General features: G+C 40.3%; 1 protein-coding gene across 1 annotated transcript in view; it reads left to right on the top strand.

Moving 5' to 3' along the window:
• The first annotated feature begins 1,931 nt into the window (after nucleotides 1-1,931).
• serinc5 (serine incorporator 5) overlaps nucleotides 1,932-18,065 on the top strand; it is a 21,382-nt gene continuing 5,248 nt past the window's right edge. The window contains exons 1-8 of the mRNA XM_034872562.1: nucleotides 1,932-2,172; nucleotides 11,609-11,776; nucleotides 14,252-14,430; nucleotides 14,789-14,871; nucleotides 15,207-15,300; nucleotides 15,880-16,091; nucleotides 16,690-16,782; nucleotides 17,684-17,810. Coding sequence (XP_034728453.1) covers nucleotides 2,146-2,172; nucleotides 11,609-11,776; nucleotides 14,252-14,430; nucleotides 14,789-14,871; nucleotides 15,207-15,300; nucleotides 15,880-16,091; nucleotides 16,690-16,782; nucleotides 17,684-17,810 — 983 coding nt within the window. The 5' untranslated portion in view covers nucleotides 1,932-2,145. The remainder of the gene's footprint in view (nucleotides 2,173-11,608; nucleotides 11,777-14,251; nucleotides 14,431-14,788; nucleotides 14,872-15,206; nucleotides 15,301-15,879; nucleotides 16,092-16,689; nucleotides 16,783-17,683; nucleotides 17,811-18,065) is intronic.

Consider the following 18,065-nt stretch of genomic DNA (forward strand, 5'->3'; position numbering starts at 1 on the left):
TCCTTAAAGGTTGGATTTTACCTCATTTTTTAATTAAGGCATTAAGATCAATTTCCAAAGCGTGTTTTTAATTTTTTAATTTTATTTTTTTATAATTCCTCTTTTTAGTCAACTTAAGCATGGGCATGTAAACGTACGGGCACCACTGTATATACATGTCCACAATACAGCCCTGAGAGAGGACACAATGACTGTGTGTGTGTGTGTTGCGGTGACTGGGTCAGATGATAGGTTTAGCAAACAGCAGCAAAGTTATACTTATCAGCAAAGGCCATTTCATTGGTCAGAAAAGCCAGTCTTTGGGCAACACCCTGTTGCCTACATGCTGTTACAGAACAGGAGCACAGGCTTTGTAGAATAGTCATAATCAGCTAAATAAGCATGTGGGATAGTCTGCAGTGGGATGATTAAGACCTTGGCATGAGTAATACAGTGCAGAGCCTTATTTAAAACCAAAATTAACCAAAAGACTAAGATCTCTGTGTGCACACGTATTGTACAGTTAAGGTACACCACAAGCTATAAAACCGGCAGGTGTACAGGTCTCCCTGACAACGTTATGTGATTTGAGCAAGATTAAAAATAAAGAACAAACAAAGAGGTTTGTTTAATATTGGTCATAATTTAATTAGGGACTATACCTTTTGGTAAAATGTTCATTTCTGAATGATTATACAAAAAACTGAGCTGTGTTGTACGCAGGGTACTTTTTTGTGGCAGATTTCCTTTGAAGAACCTGGGACAGAAGACATGTTCATGTAAGAGGTCATGTGTGACAAATGTTCCACCAAAACTATTTTCTGGTGTTTTCCATGTGGGCTGGGCACTTAACCACCCAATACTGTAACATAATGCCAAACAGACTTTATCTTCTTGGGAATTTGACAGAATAACATAATTTAGGCTCTTACATTACCAATGACCTTTGATAATGGTGGTTACTACAGATGTTTGAATAATTTTATCTCAATGCAAAAAAAAATACAACTGCTCCACGTAAAGAGTGGATGACTTTAATGACATAATTCATTTATGTGAGCCAAACTTGAAAGCCATAAGAAAAGTACCACCTACCAATAGGTGTCAAGTTGTAACATTTTGAGGGGCATTGTTATTATAGTTGTAGATCGCTCTATCTGTAATCCAATTGATTTAATAATAGTCGAAAAAAGCTCTCATTAAATTGTTTTACATTCTCTTAGTAATCCTCAAGGGTGATTCTAGGATCAGAACTGCTAAATCAATAATTTCATTAGCCAATAATCTCTGAGCTACTAAACAACGTCAGCTAACATTTGTTGACACTATTAACACTGATGGAACTAAAGCTGACACTTTATAAATCACAGTATATTACCAATTTGACACAACGTTTTAACATTCAGCAATTTCGGTTTCTTATGTTTCAATTTGTGTTCTAATCTGCACCATGAAATTACCAACTCCTTCTCTAGGGATTACAAACGTCAAACTTCCCAACCGTCTCCTCCTCTCCCTCTGACAGATTAGAGGCAGCATAACCTCCGAATAGCCAAAATTCATCGTTTGCCCTCTGTCACTAACAGACAGGTTTGCAATATCTAACTTGAAGCACTACATTTATTTTTTCTCATTAACTGAATTTTTAGGGGGGCTGAGATGAAATTTAGGGGGGCTTGAGCCCCCCTTAAAAGAGTCTAAAATCGCCACTGATAATCCTTGATGGTCCTATAATGTATTTAAGGATCTCAGCAGTGATTTTAATGAAATGAGTTAGGGACATCTGACTTCGATCTGTAATAAAATAGTAGGCCCATAACGTTAGTGTGTCATCATACATTTAATTTATTTAAGAATTTGAAAATTAGACTTAATGGCCTTGGCAGTACAGCTTTGTGTTGGGCTTTTTGTTGGTGATGTGCTGTGGGAGGAGAGACAAGGAGGGGGAGACAGGGAGGAGAGACAGGGAGGGGGAGACAGGGAGGGGAGACAGCGACGCAGCAACCAGGCACGCAGGGAGGAAGGATTGAGCAGTTTGAGGACAGGCGCGTTGTTCCCCTTGTGGTGGTGGTGATTTCATGTGGAGAAAGAAGAAGAAGAAAGCGACTGTGAAAAAGCGAGCTCGTCTTATTCTTAAACGGATTTTATGTATTGGCTCCCCACAACATGTGTACTCCGTGTTGTATCTCGCAGGTGAGGAACAATAGCCTACTAGGCTACTGCTAATTTTTGTTGTTCAGCGGATGTAAACGATACAATGAAGCGTTATGCTAGGTGTAACGTCGACTTTAGTCATGTTTACCGTTTGTGTCAAGAAGTGTACCGTCAGCAAACACGAGTCAGCGAATGTTGGAAGAATATGGAAATAACACAAATTTGTAACTGAAATGATTTTAATGTAGTAACGTTATCCACAGGAAGACAGAGACGAGCTAAAATATCAGCCACAGCAGTAGCCAACGTACAGTAGGCTGTATCTGCTATCAAAAGAACGTCTTTCAACGTCTTTTTACAGAGGGGTTTGATGGCTCTCAGACGTGTGTTTTCATTAAAACTAGCTAGTTTTTTTTGGTAGAGATAAATGCATCTTATGTGGTTTTCTTGTAGGCCTACTTTTGCAATTATTTCAACCAGCTGAAAAAAACTTCAGTCCAATTTGATTTCTAGCTAACGTTTCTTCTCCTAGTAAAAAATACCCTTTATGGAAACGTTATGGTTTCATCTTTTGTGATTGTGATTTGTATGTTTAAATTTTTTTTAGAGCTGAAACAGTTAGTTGATTAATCATGTAATGTGTGGATTGAATATTATAACAATTTTGACAATTGATTAATTATTAAAGTCTAATTGACTTAATTAGTTTTTAAGTAATCGTTAAAGCAAAACATTGACTAATTCCAAGTTTTCAGTTACAAATCTCAGGTTTTTTGTTGTCCTCCCAGATATTAAATTGAATATATTTGGGTTTAGGACTGTTGTATTTTCTGTCTTTTCTTACATTAAAGGATTAATCGAGAAAAGGATCTTTAAATAAGTCAGTAATGAAAGTGTTGGTGATTATTATATTGTTTGTGTACCTGCATTATTTGAGGGCTGTAAGTAAAATGAACTCACAAAATTACTTTGTAAAGACATTCAGCTAGTAGTTTCTATGTGAAGTTAGAGAGGATTTACTTTAGGCTGAGCGTCTTTTCATCCAAGAGATTGTTTTTGACCACAGGGTTACCACTGCTGAGCTGCTCTGGTCAAGAATTTAATTACACAGACGCATCCCTCATCTATGAGGAGCTCACTTCTATTTCCTGTTCTTTCAAACACAGGATGATGGAAACCGGGAAGGATTAAGAGTAAATGAAAGGCAAACAATAAAAACAGTTTAGTGTTGCTGTGCTGGGGTGGTGTGCTAATCCCTATCAAAGACACCCCATTTAGTTTTGTCGCCATCTTTATGAATGTGTAAACCTGTAATTAGCTTGTTTTGAATGGACATATAATGTGCCCCTCATGAGGTTTAGAGTAGCCCAAATTGATGTGTGGTCTGTTAATTTCCTCTGGCTAGGAGGGGAAAATCTATGGAGAGTGGGCGTTGTTTGGGTTAAACTTGGAGAGAGGAGAAGGCATGGTGTGGGAGCAGCTCACTCGTAATTTCCCAGTGGGATCAGGGATGTATGCCATATTGTGATGGAATAGGGGGGTAGGCTTTAGCTCAGTGTTGAGTTTTGTCCAAAGTGCTGCAAGCGTTGGATGTGAGTGTGGGACAGGACAGGAACCACATGGGTATGTCAAGCAGCACAGCAGTGGCAAAGGCCACTTTGGCAGGCTACATGAGTCTAGAGGGCCGAGAGGACACTACACTACAGACTGTGGTCCAGAAAGCAATTTATTCTTTTAGGAAGACATCTAGCTCTGAACCGACACCCTGGCCTCTGGGATTGTGCAAGCAAAATTAGTGTTTTCACGTTGCACAACTCTTTTTTTTTTTTTTTTTTTTTTTAACGGTGCATTAATAACCAAACAATTTTGGCTGTCTTTTCTATATCAAGGTGATGCAAAATAACCAAAAACATGAATTGGTAGGCAGTGTTGTCAATTATTGGTTGTGGTTTGTAATATTCATTCTATGATTGACACAGGTTAAGTGTTACATTGTATTTCCTGTAAAAAGAGTTCCCCAATTCTTAAGAATGTCAGCTGACTGTATTGTGATTTCCATACCGATAAATGTTGTTAAAACTAACTTTAAATGTTCACCAGCAATACTTCCACAAACAGACATCTGTCACATCAGATGGCGGTTTGACTGCTTGTTGCTGGGGTCACATCACAGAGGGACAAGGAATCCTAAAAACAGGTTTTGATGAGCTTTAAAATCCCTTTACCTGTAAAACTATCGCTTTAGTACGGCCCCCAAACATCTGCAGCAGTCCCTGCCAGCATACATTTCTGGGTCATTGATAGGATTAGAATTACTGGCCAACTCTGTCCATGTCAGACATGTCTGCTATTTACAGCTTCTCCTCAGGAATTTTACTGAGGTCAGCAGCAGCAGGAGGTTGTTTTCCCACAGGGATACCACCATTGGCGATCTTTCATCCCTTTTGTCTGTCTTTCTTAAGAAACCTCCTACTTTTCAGAGATTCCCATGTCTTGTCTGTGTAATTTAGTATTTTTGTGTAAGGGATGAAGGTGCGGATGTAACCCTGTGAAATGCCAGCCAACTCTTTGCATGGTGCCTATAGTATCAGTTGAGCTATGTTGTGGCTATAAAGCACATCTGTGCTGTGTGCAACTCTGCGTAACAGAAGCATCACACTAGTAAACAAAACAGTTGGAAGTGAAACAGGCCTGTGCCTGTTGATCTGATATTGCCTTATATTTTGACTATCTTCTCGTTCTTGTTTCCTTTGGTCCTTTTTGTGACTGACTGTTTTGTCTGCACAGGATTGTTTCATTTCTGCCCTGTTTTTCAGCTCTTTACTGTACCTAAGTTTTGTTTCTTTTCTGCCTATTGGAGTTTCACTCTGTTGGTTGTAGCTAGGGGCTGTATTTGCCAAGATAGAAACAAAGAAGCCCTCCCTTTGTGTGGGAAACAGAGCAGTGATACATTTTTGCTGTGTGTATACAGCTGCCTAGCTATATGGACAATAGTAGACTTGTCAGTCACAACATGGGGAAATGGAATGAGTCTTGCTCTGGTCTGGAGCTTGGGCCAACCTTACTTGTGTGTGAGAACACTTCTGCTTGTGTCTTATTGTTTCAAGGTTTTTTGTTTCACATTTCCCTCTTTTTGCATTCTGCTGGTTTCTCCTTACTCCATTCAACCCTATACATTGTTGTAAGTTGACATAAAGGGTGTGTCTACAGTTTCGTCTGAACCGTTGGTCTGTCATGATTCATTGTGGTCAGCTTTATCCACTGGCTGCTATCACTAAGCTCTAACTAAAAAGGAGTTCCCTCAGCTTTAAAGCAGCCGGCATACAGCATAGTCTACATTATGTAAGGCAGACTGTAGCTACTAAAGAAAACTAAGACAGGAAATAAATATGAATGTACTTGAGGTTTATACTCGTTAAGTAAAACCTATGCCACATTCTTCCAGTCAAATTGTTTTGACAGTGGTTATCTCAGTTGTGAGTCATGTTTCTATTTGTCTGCCATATATTCCTACGGAAATGTGCTTCTTTGTCAGTATTGATAGACATTGAGTCAACATCTCAAGTCAGCTGATGAAAGTTTTTCCTTCTGATAAAATGTTGGGAGGGGAAATCCGTGTCAGCCACATCAGGAACCGATTGTCTCTGTGGTCTGGTGCCAAAAACTCCAGTCACAAATTCCACCTCTAATACCAATACTTTTTTAAGTAAGTATTCCATCCAGATTTTGTCAGATGGCCTCAATTCCCAACCTGTGGATACATTGTTGACACATCTGCTTGGCTGGTTGATTTGTTTAAGGAGAAAACTGTTAACTGGCTCTGTGACATAGTGAGTGACCTATTTTTGCGACTGGTCTGTTTGTATTGCATAAGCAGTTGTGTTTGTGTGATTATGTGCCAAGTACTGTGAGTCTGATTTAGGCTACCCTTGCCGTTTCCTGTTTGTTAAATTCTGCAATGCTTTTCATCACTACTGGGTTGAGGATAAAAGGGTGGAAGATAAGTGAACAGGGAAAAAACATGGTAATTAGCATCAATGCTCAGATAAACGGCTCACAGATGTGGTCTACATGTAGGACTTTGTCACATTAGTTGATTAAATCCTGCTGTGGGTCTACTAGGTCACAGTTCTTCTTGAGCAATCCATGTTCATACAGAGTAACTGTCTATGCAAACACTTCATTTTGAATGTCACTTGGTTTCATTTCATGTGGGTTTCCACAGTAATACGCCCTGTCCATCCTCTTTACGTAAAGCTGGTGTGTGTGTGTGTGTGTGTGTGTGTGTGTGTGTGTGTGTGCGTGCGCGTGCGCACGTGTGCGTGCGCGTGCGCACGTGTGCGTGCGCGTGCTTTGAGCAATATCGTCTTTCTCCAGACCCTACAACAGCTGGAGCCGGGGGAGAGCATTTTAGGGTAAAGGGCAGCTATGATAACAAAGAAAGGGAATAAAGGAGAAAATAAGAGGAAGAAGCACTAGAGAAGACAACAATAAGCCTCTGAGTAACAGGGTGGGGGAGGACGGAGGAAATGAGACGAAGAGTGAAACAGAGCTTCAGTGAGAGTGAGAAAAAGACAAGTCTTTGTCCCTCAAGAGTACTGCAATCACAGTGTAGTGAGGCTTGGTGCCTTCATTGAGGGTTGTGAGAATCTTGGCTTATTCGAGGTCTGAAAAAGCTATACCAGTATAGCTAGCTAGTGGTTAAAGTGCCATGTTTGCTGTAACATGTATTATTCATATTTAGGCCGCTATGGCTAAAGCATTATGACAAGCTAGTGGGGGGTTGATATTGAAGAAGGGGTGTACACTCACTGCAGACACGCCAACCACCTGTCGACATGCTGGTGGGTCAGGCGGGCAGTGGAGGAGGGGGTGGATGGCCCATTAAGTGGGTAGGGTCAGCGTTGGTTACCATGGATACTCTTTGTACCTGTGTATGGTGGAATCCCTGGCAACATCCCCCTCTCCTGGCTCCCCTACGGTCCATCAGTACTGCTGCATTTTGCTGTGGGCCACCTCACTGTGTGCAGTCGGCTGGTGAAACACCCTCTAACTAATGAAGTCTAAACACCCTCACATCTTAAATCATCCTGTTTTTTTTCCTTCTTACTTTCAGTCGGTTGTGGTTAATTAATCGGCCATTCAGAAACACATGTGGGTGTAGCCGAGACAAAAGAAACGGCTTATACTGGTAAGCTGTGTGTATAAATGGAAACCAGGGACCACATACTGTATATAAACTGGGTTTGAAGTCAAGGCTAGATGTCTGTGTATACATAAAAGCAGAAATATGCACATGCAGCCTTGGAGGCAGCATTTTTGTCTTACATTCATCTGTGGTATTTCAGGCATTGGTAAATTGTGTGAATGAGCTAATTGTCCGCGCCAAGGGGATACTGACACACCATTCTTGAGTCCTGATTAAGAATAAAACAGCCTTATTCTTTGTTTGATCTGACATAAAAGACATTTTTATGTTTGTTGCTCACAACCCATATCCAGATAGCATGAGGAGGTCACATGTATGTTTTGGCTTATTTATTTGTATTTTTTTTTTCATATTGGAAAAGCAAAAGTATGTAAACCTTGTATTTGGATGTTTACCTATTCCCACTCATGCTTGAATAAACTACTGGAGTTGGGAGGGTTTCACTGACACGTACCATCACCAGTCCTTGAACCCAGATCCTCTAAAGAAGGATGGATTTCTTAATTACAATGCTACCCTGGTGCTCCACACTAGAGCCCGACCGATATATCTGCGGGCCAATATTAGGCATTTCCCAATCTATGTGTATCGGCATTTATAATGGCCAATAAATGATTCTGATAAATGAATATTTAAAAAATAAAGCGGATTGTATACCATGTTATGAGTGTTGCATAGTTTGTCCACCAGGGGGTGCTCTACAACGTCCCTGATGGCAACACTGATTTTAAAATTGTTTTTATTAATGAGTTTTTGTTGAAACGACTTTAAGTTTCATATTTTAAGTTTGCATTTTTATACTTTTTATTTATCAGAAAATTAATATAGTTTGATGTTCCTCTGTTCTGTTGTGACAATAAAACAAATTATTATCATATTATTTTAGTGAGAACTCATTAATGACTACTAATAACTAATGTAAGGGAAGTCTTATGTTTTGTAACGTGTTTCTGTTTTGTTTTTTTAAATAAATATCGGCATATTGGATTTTTAAATAACCAAATATTTATATTGGTCTAAATAATCCTTTATCGGTCGGACCTACGTATGTGTTTTGTTCTTGATTTTTTTCATTTCTACCTTCTGTAACAAGAGCAACAGACAGCACTGATTTTCTCCACTGTTGGAGAGAACTGGGTGGAAACATAAATGAGTTTGGTTTCACATGGTAATCTGTTTAGAGAACTAGCAAATAGACACCACAAAGCTCATACCAAAAAGGCAAGGCTATTGGTAACCATTCTTCAGCTCCAGGCTAAAAACAATTAAGTCTATCTAGAAAAGACTGGCAGGGAAACCTCTGGACAGAGAGCGCAGGGAGGCAGAGCCATGTGGCTAGAGAAGTGTCTTGTTCCTGACCATGTGCCTGTGTGGATCCACGAGTCTGCAGCATACCGCACATTAGTGACATCTGGAGCGGAACGCAACACATCAGACAATGCTGCACACTGGCTTTACTACATCAGCACACCCTGGCCAGATAACAGACCCTGACACACTCACAGACCAATTGCAATGTCCTCCTTTAAGTGTGGCCTGGGACCTTTGTTGCTTGTCATTCCCCTTGTGCCTTTACCCTCTGCTCATGTCTGTCCTGACTATACCCTATAATATAGGAAAAAAGGCAAAAAATGCCCCAAAATCTTAAAAAACATTACATAATTTTAACAGGTGCATGCACAATTTGTTTGTGGCATGTGGCAGTTGGTTCTCCCTTTAGTTAAATGATGACATAACGGTTTAAGATTCCTAGGTTTTCATTTGTCACGTACTTAGTATATGTCTACATTGTTCAGTGAAATGCTTGTTTGCCCTCTTCGGTACTAGTGTTAGACCGATGTTATCGGACGGCCAATATATTGTGCTGATATTTGGTTTGTATCTGCAGCTGCGTTCGCCGATACACACGGTGTCCACAGGCAGCTCTGTGTTGATGGAGAGGCTGCAGTTCACGTGGAGACCATGCACTGCCCCTCCACCACTAGCACCATGACTTAAATTACAAATCAAGCACTTTGTTTAAATGGCTACTTTTCAGGTTTCTCGATTTCTTAAAATATTTAAATGTGTTGACAAAGGACAATTTTTGATGACCTGATTATATGTGTCTTATAATATGTTGTAGATGTTGATGAAAGCCTTTTACCCTTGCACAGTTAACCATATGCAGTGCACCCATCCATACGATGCCATTGCACACAATTTAGGCGATATGAATGTAACATGATTGCAGAAGTGACACTGATCTTTGTTTTTGTTTATTATTTTTAAAGAAATGGCAGAGAAGATTCCGAAAACAAATCCAGTGTGGCAGGGTTTACATCTTTATGATCTAAACTGAGGGAGCAAAAGCCGTATCGCCTCCAAATATTGGCTCAAGAAAATCGGCAGAGCGTATTGGTCAAAAAATCCAGATCAGTCGTCCCTATTCATTGCTGTTTTTGAAATATAAAAAAACATGTACAACAGAAAAATGGATACAACAAAGATAAGATTGCACGTGCAAAAAGATGTGAGATTTACTGAGATTCCTGTAGGCAAGAAAAGTATTATGAGAAAGTGAATGTGTTTGCTCTGAGAAGCCTAGCAACAGATACTTGTAATAAGGCTTACCATTTTTTCACCTTGAGCTGGCTAGATAGCAAAGCCAAGGTAGTTAGAAGCGGTTATTGAGGGTGATATTTTTTCTAAATAATGGGAAGGTCAAGTTGGTATGTGAGATGGTTTCTTGACAGACAGAACAACTCAGAACCTGCACATTTTGCTGTAAGTGTCTTTCTCTTGCATACACAATAAAATAAATTTGTATTCCCAGAGATTTGACAGAATTCCTCAGCTTGGCTGTAATACCTAGAAGTAAGTTTCACTGAACCTCCAAAAGACTCAGCCATGGACAGACCAGTCTTGGCATTTAATCCACAGCACCTTTCCTTTATCATTATCACTAGTAAAGTATGTGTTGCATCCCATAGGGGAGAACCATTAAAGAAAAATTGTTTGTGTAAGCCCTCCAGCAGTGCACCACCAATGTAGCCTCGATTGTAGACCAAAACAGAAGTTCTCCTCTTACGACAGCAGTGGGGGTTCTGCAGGCTGAGGAATAGGAGACTTAAAGTGTGAAGCAGGGCGGGGAAGCTACAGAAAGACGCTATACTGTATAATTATAGAGCCTCCTCTTTCCTAAATAGAACACAGGGCCTGTCTTTACGAGAATGTCCCCTTGTATGAGGGCCTGTCAGAAGAAACGGAGAAGGCCTCTCTGTATAAGCAAGTGAGTGTGTGTTTTCAGACTTCACTGTCTATATCAAGTCAGAGCGGCCTCTGTGCAGGACGAGAGGGGGGGGGGGATTTGTTTTCTTTTATGAGTTTCCCCTTGTCCAGTAAATTGCCATAATTGTGTATTCTGGCATTATTATTACCTGCAGTATTATCTGCTCCGGGATTCTGAAAACAGAAGCTCTTGAAAGATAAACATGTACCAGAAGGCACCAGAGACTACTGCACATAACATTTCTGCTGCAACCTTTTTAACAATGTTAAAATAAATAAATATGTATTTAAATACTGTATATCAATGTTTTTTTTTTAAATTATATGGTCATAGCATTATGTGCAACAGTCACTATGTATTTAGATATTGTAACATTGAACTGAATGAAAGAGGAGATTGTAGACACAGCCTTAAAGTACTTGCAGTTTGTTGGTTTGGGCTTTAAAGGTTTAACCAACGGTAGTAATAATCTACTGCTATTTCTGTTCATATGTGTACATTGCATGGCTGTCCATCCTGAAAGAAAAACCCTTCCCCTGTTGCTCCTCTGAGTTTCCCTATTTTTCTTCTTCTTCTTCTTCTTCTTCTTCTTCTTTGTTTGCCTTAACTGAAATGAGGATAGAAGTGGTATGTTGTTTTAATTTCATACTGGATTCAGATTATTATTTTTTTTCCTTGTGTATTTCTATTTTTATCTTTTGGTCACTGCTTACTGTTCTCTATAGTTTTACTCTTACAAACCTTTTGTTGCCATCAATGTATGTTTAACTTTTTCAACCAAACATATGTGGTAATCTTGGGGGATTTTCCCCTTCCTGTAGCTGACACATGTGGCTGCAACATGCACACACAAACCCTGGTCCTCCCTTATCAGAGTGCCTTGTAAATACCGTATATCATATCAGATGGCTTATAACGGTGCATACAATTCTGAAACTGATATGGTAATGTTTTTTCCACCCCTCGCTCTCTTTTCTCCATTGATGTCTGTGCAGCTGGCCTGCTGCTGCGGTTCAGCGGCCTGCTCGTGCTGCTGTAACTGCTGCCCCAAGATCAAACAGTCCACAGGGACCCGCTTCATGTATGCCCTCTACTTCCTGCTGGTCACCATCATCTGTGTCATCATGATGTCCCCCACTGTGGAGCAGGAGTTGAGAGACCATGTAAGTACATAAGTACATAAATAACACACAGCACAGTATCACTCTCCCACAGCATTTACACATGTTGAAGAGTTTGAATTGTCTATGATTGGAAATGTTAATTGTAAGAAGACAGAGAGAAAAAGACAGGACAGAGAAGAAAAATCAAAGCCCACATCTATGTTCCATAGCGTCATGTGCAATTGAGAGGGAGTGCAGTGGTTCTGAAACTCTGTCCTAAAAGACTAACAGCCAAGTGCCTCCTAAGTTTAGTGATGTAGAACTGGTATTAAATCATGATATCTGCTCAGATGATAATGTCATGAAGTCATGCAGTTTTCTAGGTAGCAACATGCCTGCTGACTTCTTGGTTTTTTAAAAGGTGACGCATTACTGGGACCTTCTACAGCATTTGGCCTCCCGCTACGTATAGACTCTCTCCCCAGACTTTACCTCGCAGAAGTTAGGTCTGAGGGTCGTTAGACAGTTGAATGCCATATGCAGAAACGCATGCTGATACGCTGCAGAACTGAAAGGGAACGAGAACGTATTTGTAGGTTACACACTCTCCCCACACACATTTTGTTACATTTTCAGGTAAGCCAGACTTTGTGTTTAGCTCTGTGGTGTAAACAGAATAACATTTCAGAGACTGTACCAGTGTTAACTTGTCATTGCTAACAGGCAACATTGAAGATTTATAACACTGCTACAGGCAAAGTAGACATCCCACTATTTCACCTGCAGATCCCATGTGTAATTTCACAGCAGTAAGTAGGCAAGAGATCAGGCTGGTAGCCTTTTGTTTTTAATCACCCACCTAACCTCTGAAGTTGGGAGAAGACGCACAGGAGGCCTTCTGCTCTCTCCTTTGACCTTCACTGCCTTCATGTGTTTTTTTCCTCATGTTACCTTTTTTAATCATCATAATGCTGATTATTACCAGACTGACTTTTTATTTGGCCACTACTACAATATCCGAGGGAGTCCGGCTGTAGTGATACTTCTCCTTCTCATCCTGCCTACTGTTTTGTCTAAGTCAATATTGATAGCTGAATATAAGATAAAACAAACTTTATTCTGAAGAAAATTTGGACTTATACACGTACAGCATCTTATCATATCTGAGCTTGAGAAATTATGTCCCTGTTTGAAAGGTACCATACGGTTGGTACAATCCAGTTCAGCATTCACTGGACTAGGAAGAATAACGTCAGCTGACTCTGTAACTATGGCATGACTGCAAGCTTACTCTAGAGAGAGCTATTTGAAGACAGAGATATTTTTCCACCAATCATCTGAGGTTATTTCTTTTCTCTTTCAAGCCATGTCTACTGTACTGTATTAAAACGATTCCCAACTGTCTGCTTCCTTGTGACAGGACAACCCTGTAAAAGACCCATCCAGGCACATAATGGCCTCTGATAGCCCCACGTAAAGCCTGCTGAGTTACACGCACACATATATACACGTATACATGAACACTGCCAGTCACACACTGAGCCCAGTGGGAAGTCCCGGCTAAGAGAGCAGCCATTGTGCGTATGAGAGTGCTGGTCTTTTCTCAAGAGATTTACAGCTGTCTGAAACAGCCGGCCCCCTTCTTTCTTAATAACGACACCATGGACATGCTAAAAAGGTCCTCAACATGAGACAAAAGCTCCAAAAATGGGCTTTTTACTCTATGTTGTGATCTGGCTCTGGACTGTGCTACACACTGAGGTGATAACAACTCAATCCACTGGCATCTCACCCATGTGTATAACCTCCAGAACCAAGTTACTCTGCCAATAACCAGTAAAGCCAAGTCAAAGCATTTATTATCTAAAAGTAAATATCTGTAGTTCTCTCAAAAGATGACTGCTTTTTGAAAAGCAGCTCATGTATTTGACTTGATTCACACAGCCATGGGGGCATCAGAGAAGGGAACAGATATTTGAGCCTCCAATTTGTGACGATTATTTCAAAGGCCATCTCTTCTGTTGGCACTGAGCCACCGAAGCACTTCCAATTTCTTGTTGAAGGCCACAGCAAAGTCCTTAGCTAGTTTTCTGACTCCCGTTTGCCTTCTTCTTTCTTAGGCAGCTCACTGTAGGTCAAAATAAATTTGGGGAAATTTATTTTAAGACAGATCTCCCAATCTTTCTCTCTTGCTCATGCTCTCTCTGCTTTTCACTCTTTCCTTCTGACTTGCCGACAAAAGGGGGTTAATTTATTCATCTGCGTCTTTTGTTTGTGTACACTGACAGTTAGTTGTAAGGCCCCTCTAACAGCCTGTAGAGAACGAGGGATGAAAGAGGGCTTCATGGAGAGAAAGAGGAGTTGTTGTTGCTGCCTGTTCTCTCTTTTTGTGCCTTTAGAAGTGTGACATTACAGAATAGATGCCATACAGCCTTTTCTCTGAGGCCGTGTACTAGACAAACATGAGCAGAGGTGGTGGTGGTCAACACCATAATGATCTAATCTGTGTTTTGGGTTTGTGATTTTGCCAATCAGATCCCCTTCTACAAGGAGTTGTGTGAGAAGATGAATGCAGGGGAGAACTGCCAAACTCTGGTTGGCTACTCTGCCGTCTACAAGGTGTGCTTCGGCATGTCCTGCTTCTTCTTATTTTTGGCTTTCTTCACCATACGAGTCAACAACAGCACAGGCTGCAGGGCGGCGGTGCATAACGGGTAAGAAGGCCTTGTTCCTCTTTCCGTCCTACTGGCAATAGTTAGAACCGTTAAGTATCTCAGAGTGTAAACGGTAAAAAAAACATTATCCTGTAACACAGCATGTGCTCTCTAAATAGTTTCCTGAACATAAACACAGGCACCTGTTCTCTTGAACACCAGATCTTATCCTTTAGTGTTTCTTTCTGAGTATTTTTGGATTCCTTATGCTATATGTCTTGAACTATGTCTTTCACACTATCCATCAAAATTCCCAAACTGAGGCTGTTTTGTCAGGAGACATAGTTTTGTATTTGATTTCCATTTTGTGTATTGATTTTTCAATGTACAACCCTCAATGTTGTGGTTTAAACATCAGGTTCTGGTTGCTGAAGTTTATTGTGCTGGTGGCCTGCTGCGCTGGTGGCTTCTTCATCCCGGGTCAGGAAACCTTTCTGGAAGGTAAAGAGAGGACACTCAATATTAGCTAATTCTTTTTTAAAGATGATATTTACAATACATAGTCATATATTCACATCATTAGTATATCCACCTCAGTGGTGGCAAAATGTTGGAAACAGGAATTACCAAATATTGCAGTTTTCTTTTGTTCTTTCAACATTTTCCAAACAAACTTAAATACACCACCTTCCACATAATCTTTTCAATTTACCCGGCCATCTTTTCTGTAGTTTGAGTGTAATCTGTGTGCAGCAGGTACAGGTCCCAGATATCCACTGTTAGGTCTTCTCATCTCTAAAACAATTTCCCTGTCTCTTCTTCTGTTTTTATGCCAGTGTGGCGCTACATAGGAGCATTTGGCGGGTTCATTTTCCTGCTGATCCAGCTCTTGATGTTGGTGGAGTTTGCACATAGATGGAACACAAACTGGTGAGAGCGACCTGTCTTCACTGTGCTCCTTTCTCTTGTCCCGGCTCGTCTACGTAAGCATGACCACTCTGTGAATAGAAGCCCTGCAATGCTTTTTATTTGATCTTGACAAACTGGGAGGGTGGGGTTGATTCTCCTGTGCATGGTGCATGTGGCTTGGTGTTTTTGTGGGGAGGTTTGGCAGCAGGCCGACCGACACTGCAGATTCACAGGATTCATATGGTGTAGGAGTGTGTGTGTTTCCCCTTCCTTTCCCACTCAGAATCACAAATACCACAGCATATTGTTTCAAAAACGTTTGATGGTTTGGCAACCAATGAATGCAGTAAACCAGTAAAATGAATGTGAAAACACTAAAGCAACCATAAACTTGTCTTATTATATCCTCAGGGTGAAGAATATAACTCGCCACCAAACATAACTTTCTCTTTCTCTGACTTTTTCTTTAGGCCAAACGCGCTTGTGTCCACTTTATTAGTTTTTTTCCCCTGTTCACTCAATCTCTTGTTCATGACGTGTTTTTTCCTGACTGCTGTCTGTTTTTCTGTCTCTCCTTCCCTCTCCCTTTTTGGTCTGCAGGAATTCAGGAGCGAAGTATAATCGCCTGTGGTACGCAGCTTTGGCCTTAGTAACTCTGATGCTGTTCAGTGGTGCGGTTGCAGCCTTGGTGTTCATGGGTGTGTTCTACACCGACCCCGAGGCCTGTTTACTTAACAAGATCTTCCTGGGAATCAACGGCAGCCTGTGCTTCATTGTCTCCCTGTTGGCCATCTCCCCATGCATACAGAAATGTAAGGACCTGTACTTACAAGCTCATTTGACTGTGTAATACAAATTAAAATAAAAGCATCTGCATTTAGATGATTTTTGTAGACAGCTGCCTGGCTTACCACAAAGAGTAATTCACAAATAGCGACACATAACTCTCACAAAGTAGCGATAAGTAAGACTGTTTCTACAACACTTAAAGTCAGGAATCTCAGTTTAGCCAGTGATAATTACATCCTTTATTCATGTTAGAAAAATTATGATACATACTTTTCTCTGATTATTATTAAAACTGTTTGCATAAAAATCCCATATTATGCTGATCACTCTAAACAAGATAACAATGGCGCCATCGTCTGTCCTTGTGAAAGGCACAGGATGTTTCTGAGGGCAGAGCAGGCGGAGGAGATTCCCAGACCGAATGAGATAAACTGACAACATCAACATTGTTATGACTTAGTATTAACATCCACTTTGTATAAATAAGCAGATGTAGAGAGCTTCCAGTTAGACATTTTCTGTACGATTCTGTATTGTGGAAACTGTCTTCTTGTTTACAAGTAAAAGTGTCTATTCTTGATAATCAAATTATTCTAACAATTCACCTTTGTGACCCTGCAGTGCAGCCAACATCAGGTCTGCTGCAGCCTGGAGTCATCAGTGTGTACGTCATGTACCTCACCTTCTCAGCCTTCTCCAGCAAACCAAAAGAGAGTGAGTGTGAAAAGACACCCATCTCCACAAAGTAGTTAGAGACATAGTTGGGTATCAGCTTAGATCAACTGGTATTATTCCTATCGAGTTATGGGTTAGGCTAATTAATGCTTAATTCTGCAGCCAACACCATGCAAAACATGACTCTGTGTAAGAAAGATTTATAAAGTCAGTGTACCAAGCTGGCATTCACACAGCTGCACACTGTCACACTAAGAAATGGAAACATAATCAATATAAATATATATTAATAATAAATGTTGGTAAGTCATCTTTTTTAAGTAAACCAATAATAATTGAGACAATAAAACAGACACTTTAAGTAAAGGGGGACACCTCTAGCTCAGAAGCCAAAACAAAAATGTATTATTATTATTATTATTATTATTATTATTAGCTTTGTTTTTGTTCCAGTTGAGGACACAGTCTTCAATGTTATCATAATGGATGAGAAATCTTGCACATCTGTTCTGTGAAATGTTGTGTTACACTCAAGAGTAAGAAACACAAACCAAGCGCAATACATACAAGGCCTGTCTCAGAAGAGGCATCAACATCTCTCTGATAAGATAAAATGTTTAATTTTAAGGTTTAGAGAAAGTTGTAATTCTTAAAACAAATTACTCTGTAGACTCTTAGGTACTTTTTCCAACCCTACAGCACTCATATTTTCACAGTAGCTGTCAAGATAATAGTGTATGCTGAGATACTATTGTGAAGATAATCTTACCATAAATATTTAAAACCAGCACGTGCCACCTAAGTAACACTCAAGTACCAACTGTACTGTTAGTGAGGCTGTTGGTGTTTTCTTCTTTTGCAACCTCCCTTCTCCCTATAAAACTCCCTCTACTCCTTCTTTGGTCTCATCCATCTCTGTCTGCACATTCTTTCTGACTAGTGGTGGAAAGAAATGGTGTGAACACAACCGTGTGTGTGTTTCCCTTTAACGCTGGAACGGAGGGCGACAAGAAGATTGTCACCGCTTTTGGAACAATTCTCCTGTTTGGCTGCATTCTTTACTCTTGGTATGACACACACACACACACACACACACACCTCTTACTTCTCCCTTTTCCTGATCTCAATTTCTCCACAAATACAAACCAAGTTTTCCTATAATATTCCAATTTTTAGCAATTTATCATTCAATTCAAGAGCTTAGAGAATATGTAAAGGCTACAATCCTATAAGCCCATTACCAGCAGATATATACACTCACCGGCCACTTTATTAGGTACACCTGTCCAACTGCTCGTTAACACTTAATTTCTAAGCAGCCA

This window comes from Etheostoma cragini, chromosome 5 (assembly GCF_013103735.1).
Source record: "Etheostoma cragini isolate CJK2018 chromosome 5, CSU_Ecrag_1.0, whole genome shotgun sequence".
In the NCBI taxonomy this organism is placed as follows: Eukaryota; Metazoa; Chordata; class Actinopteri; order Perciformes; family Percidae; genus Etheostoma; species Etheostoma cragini.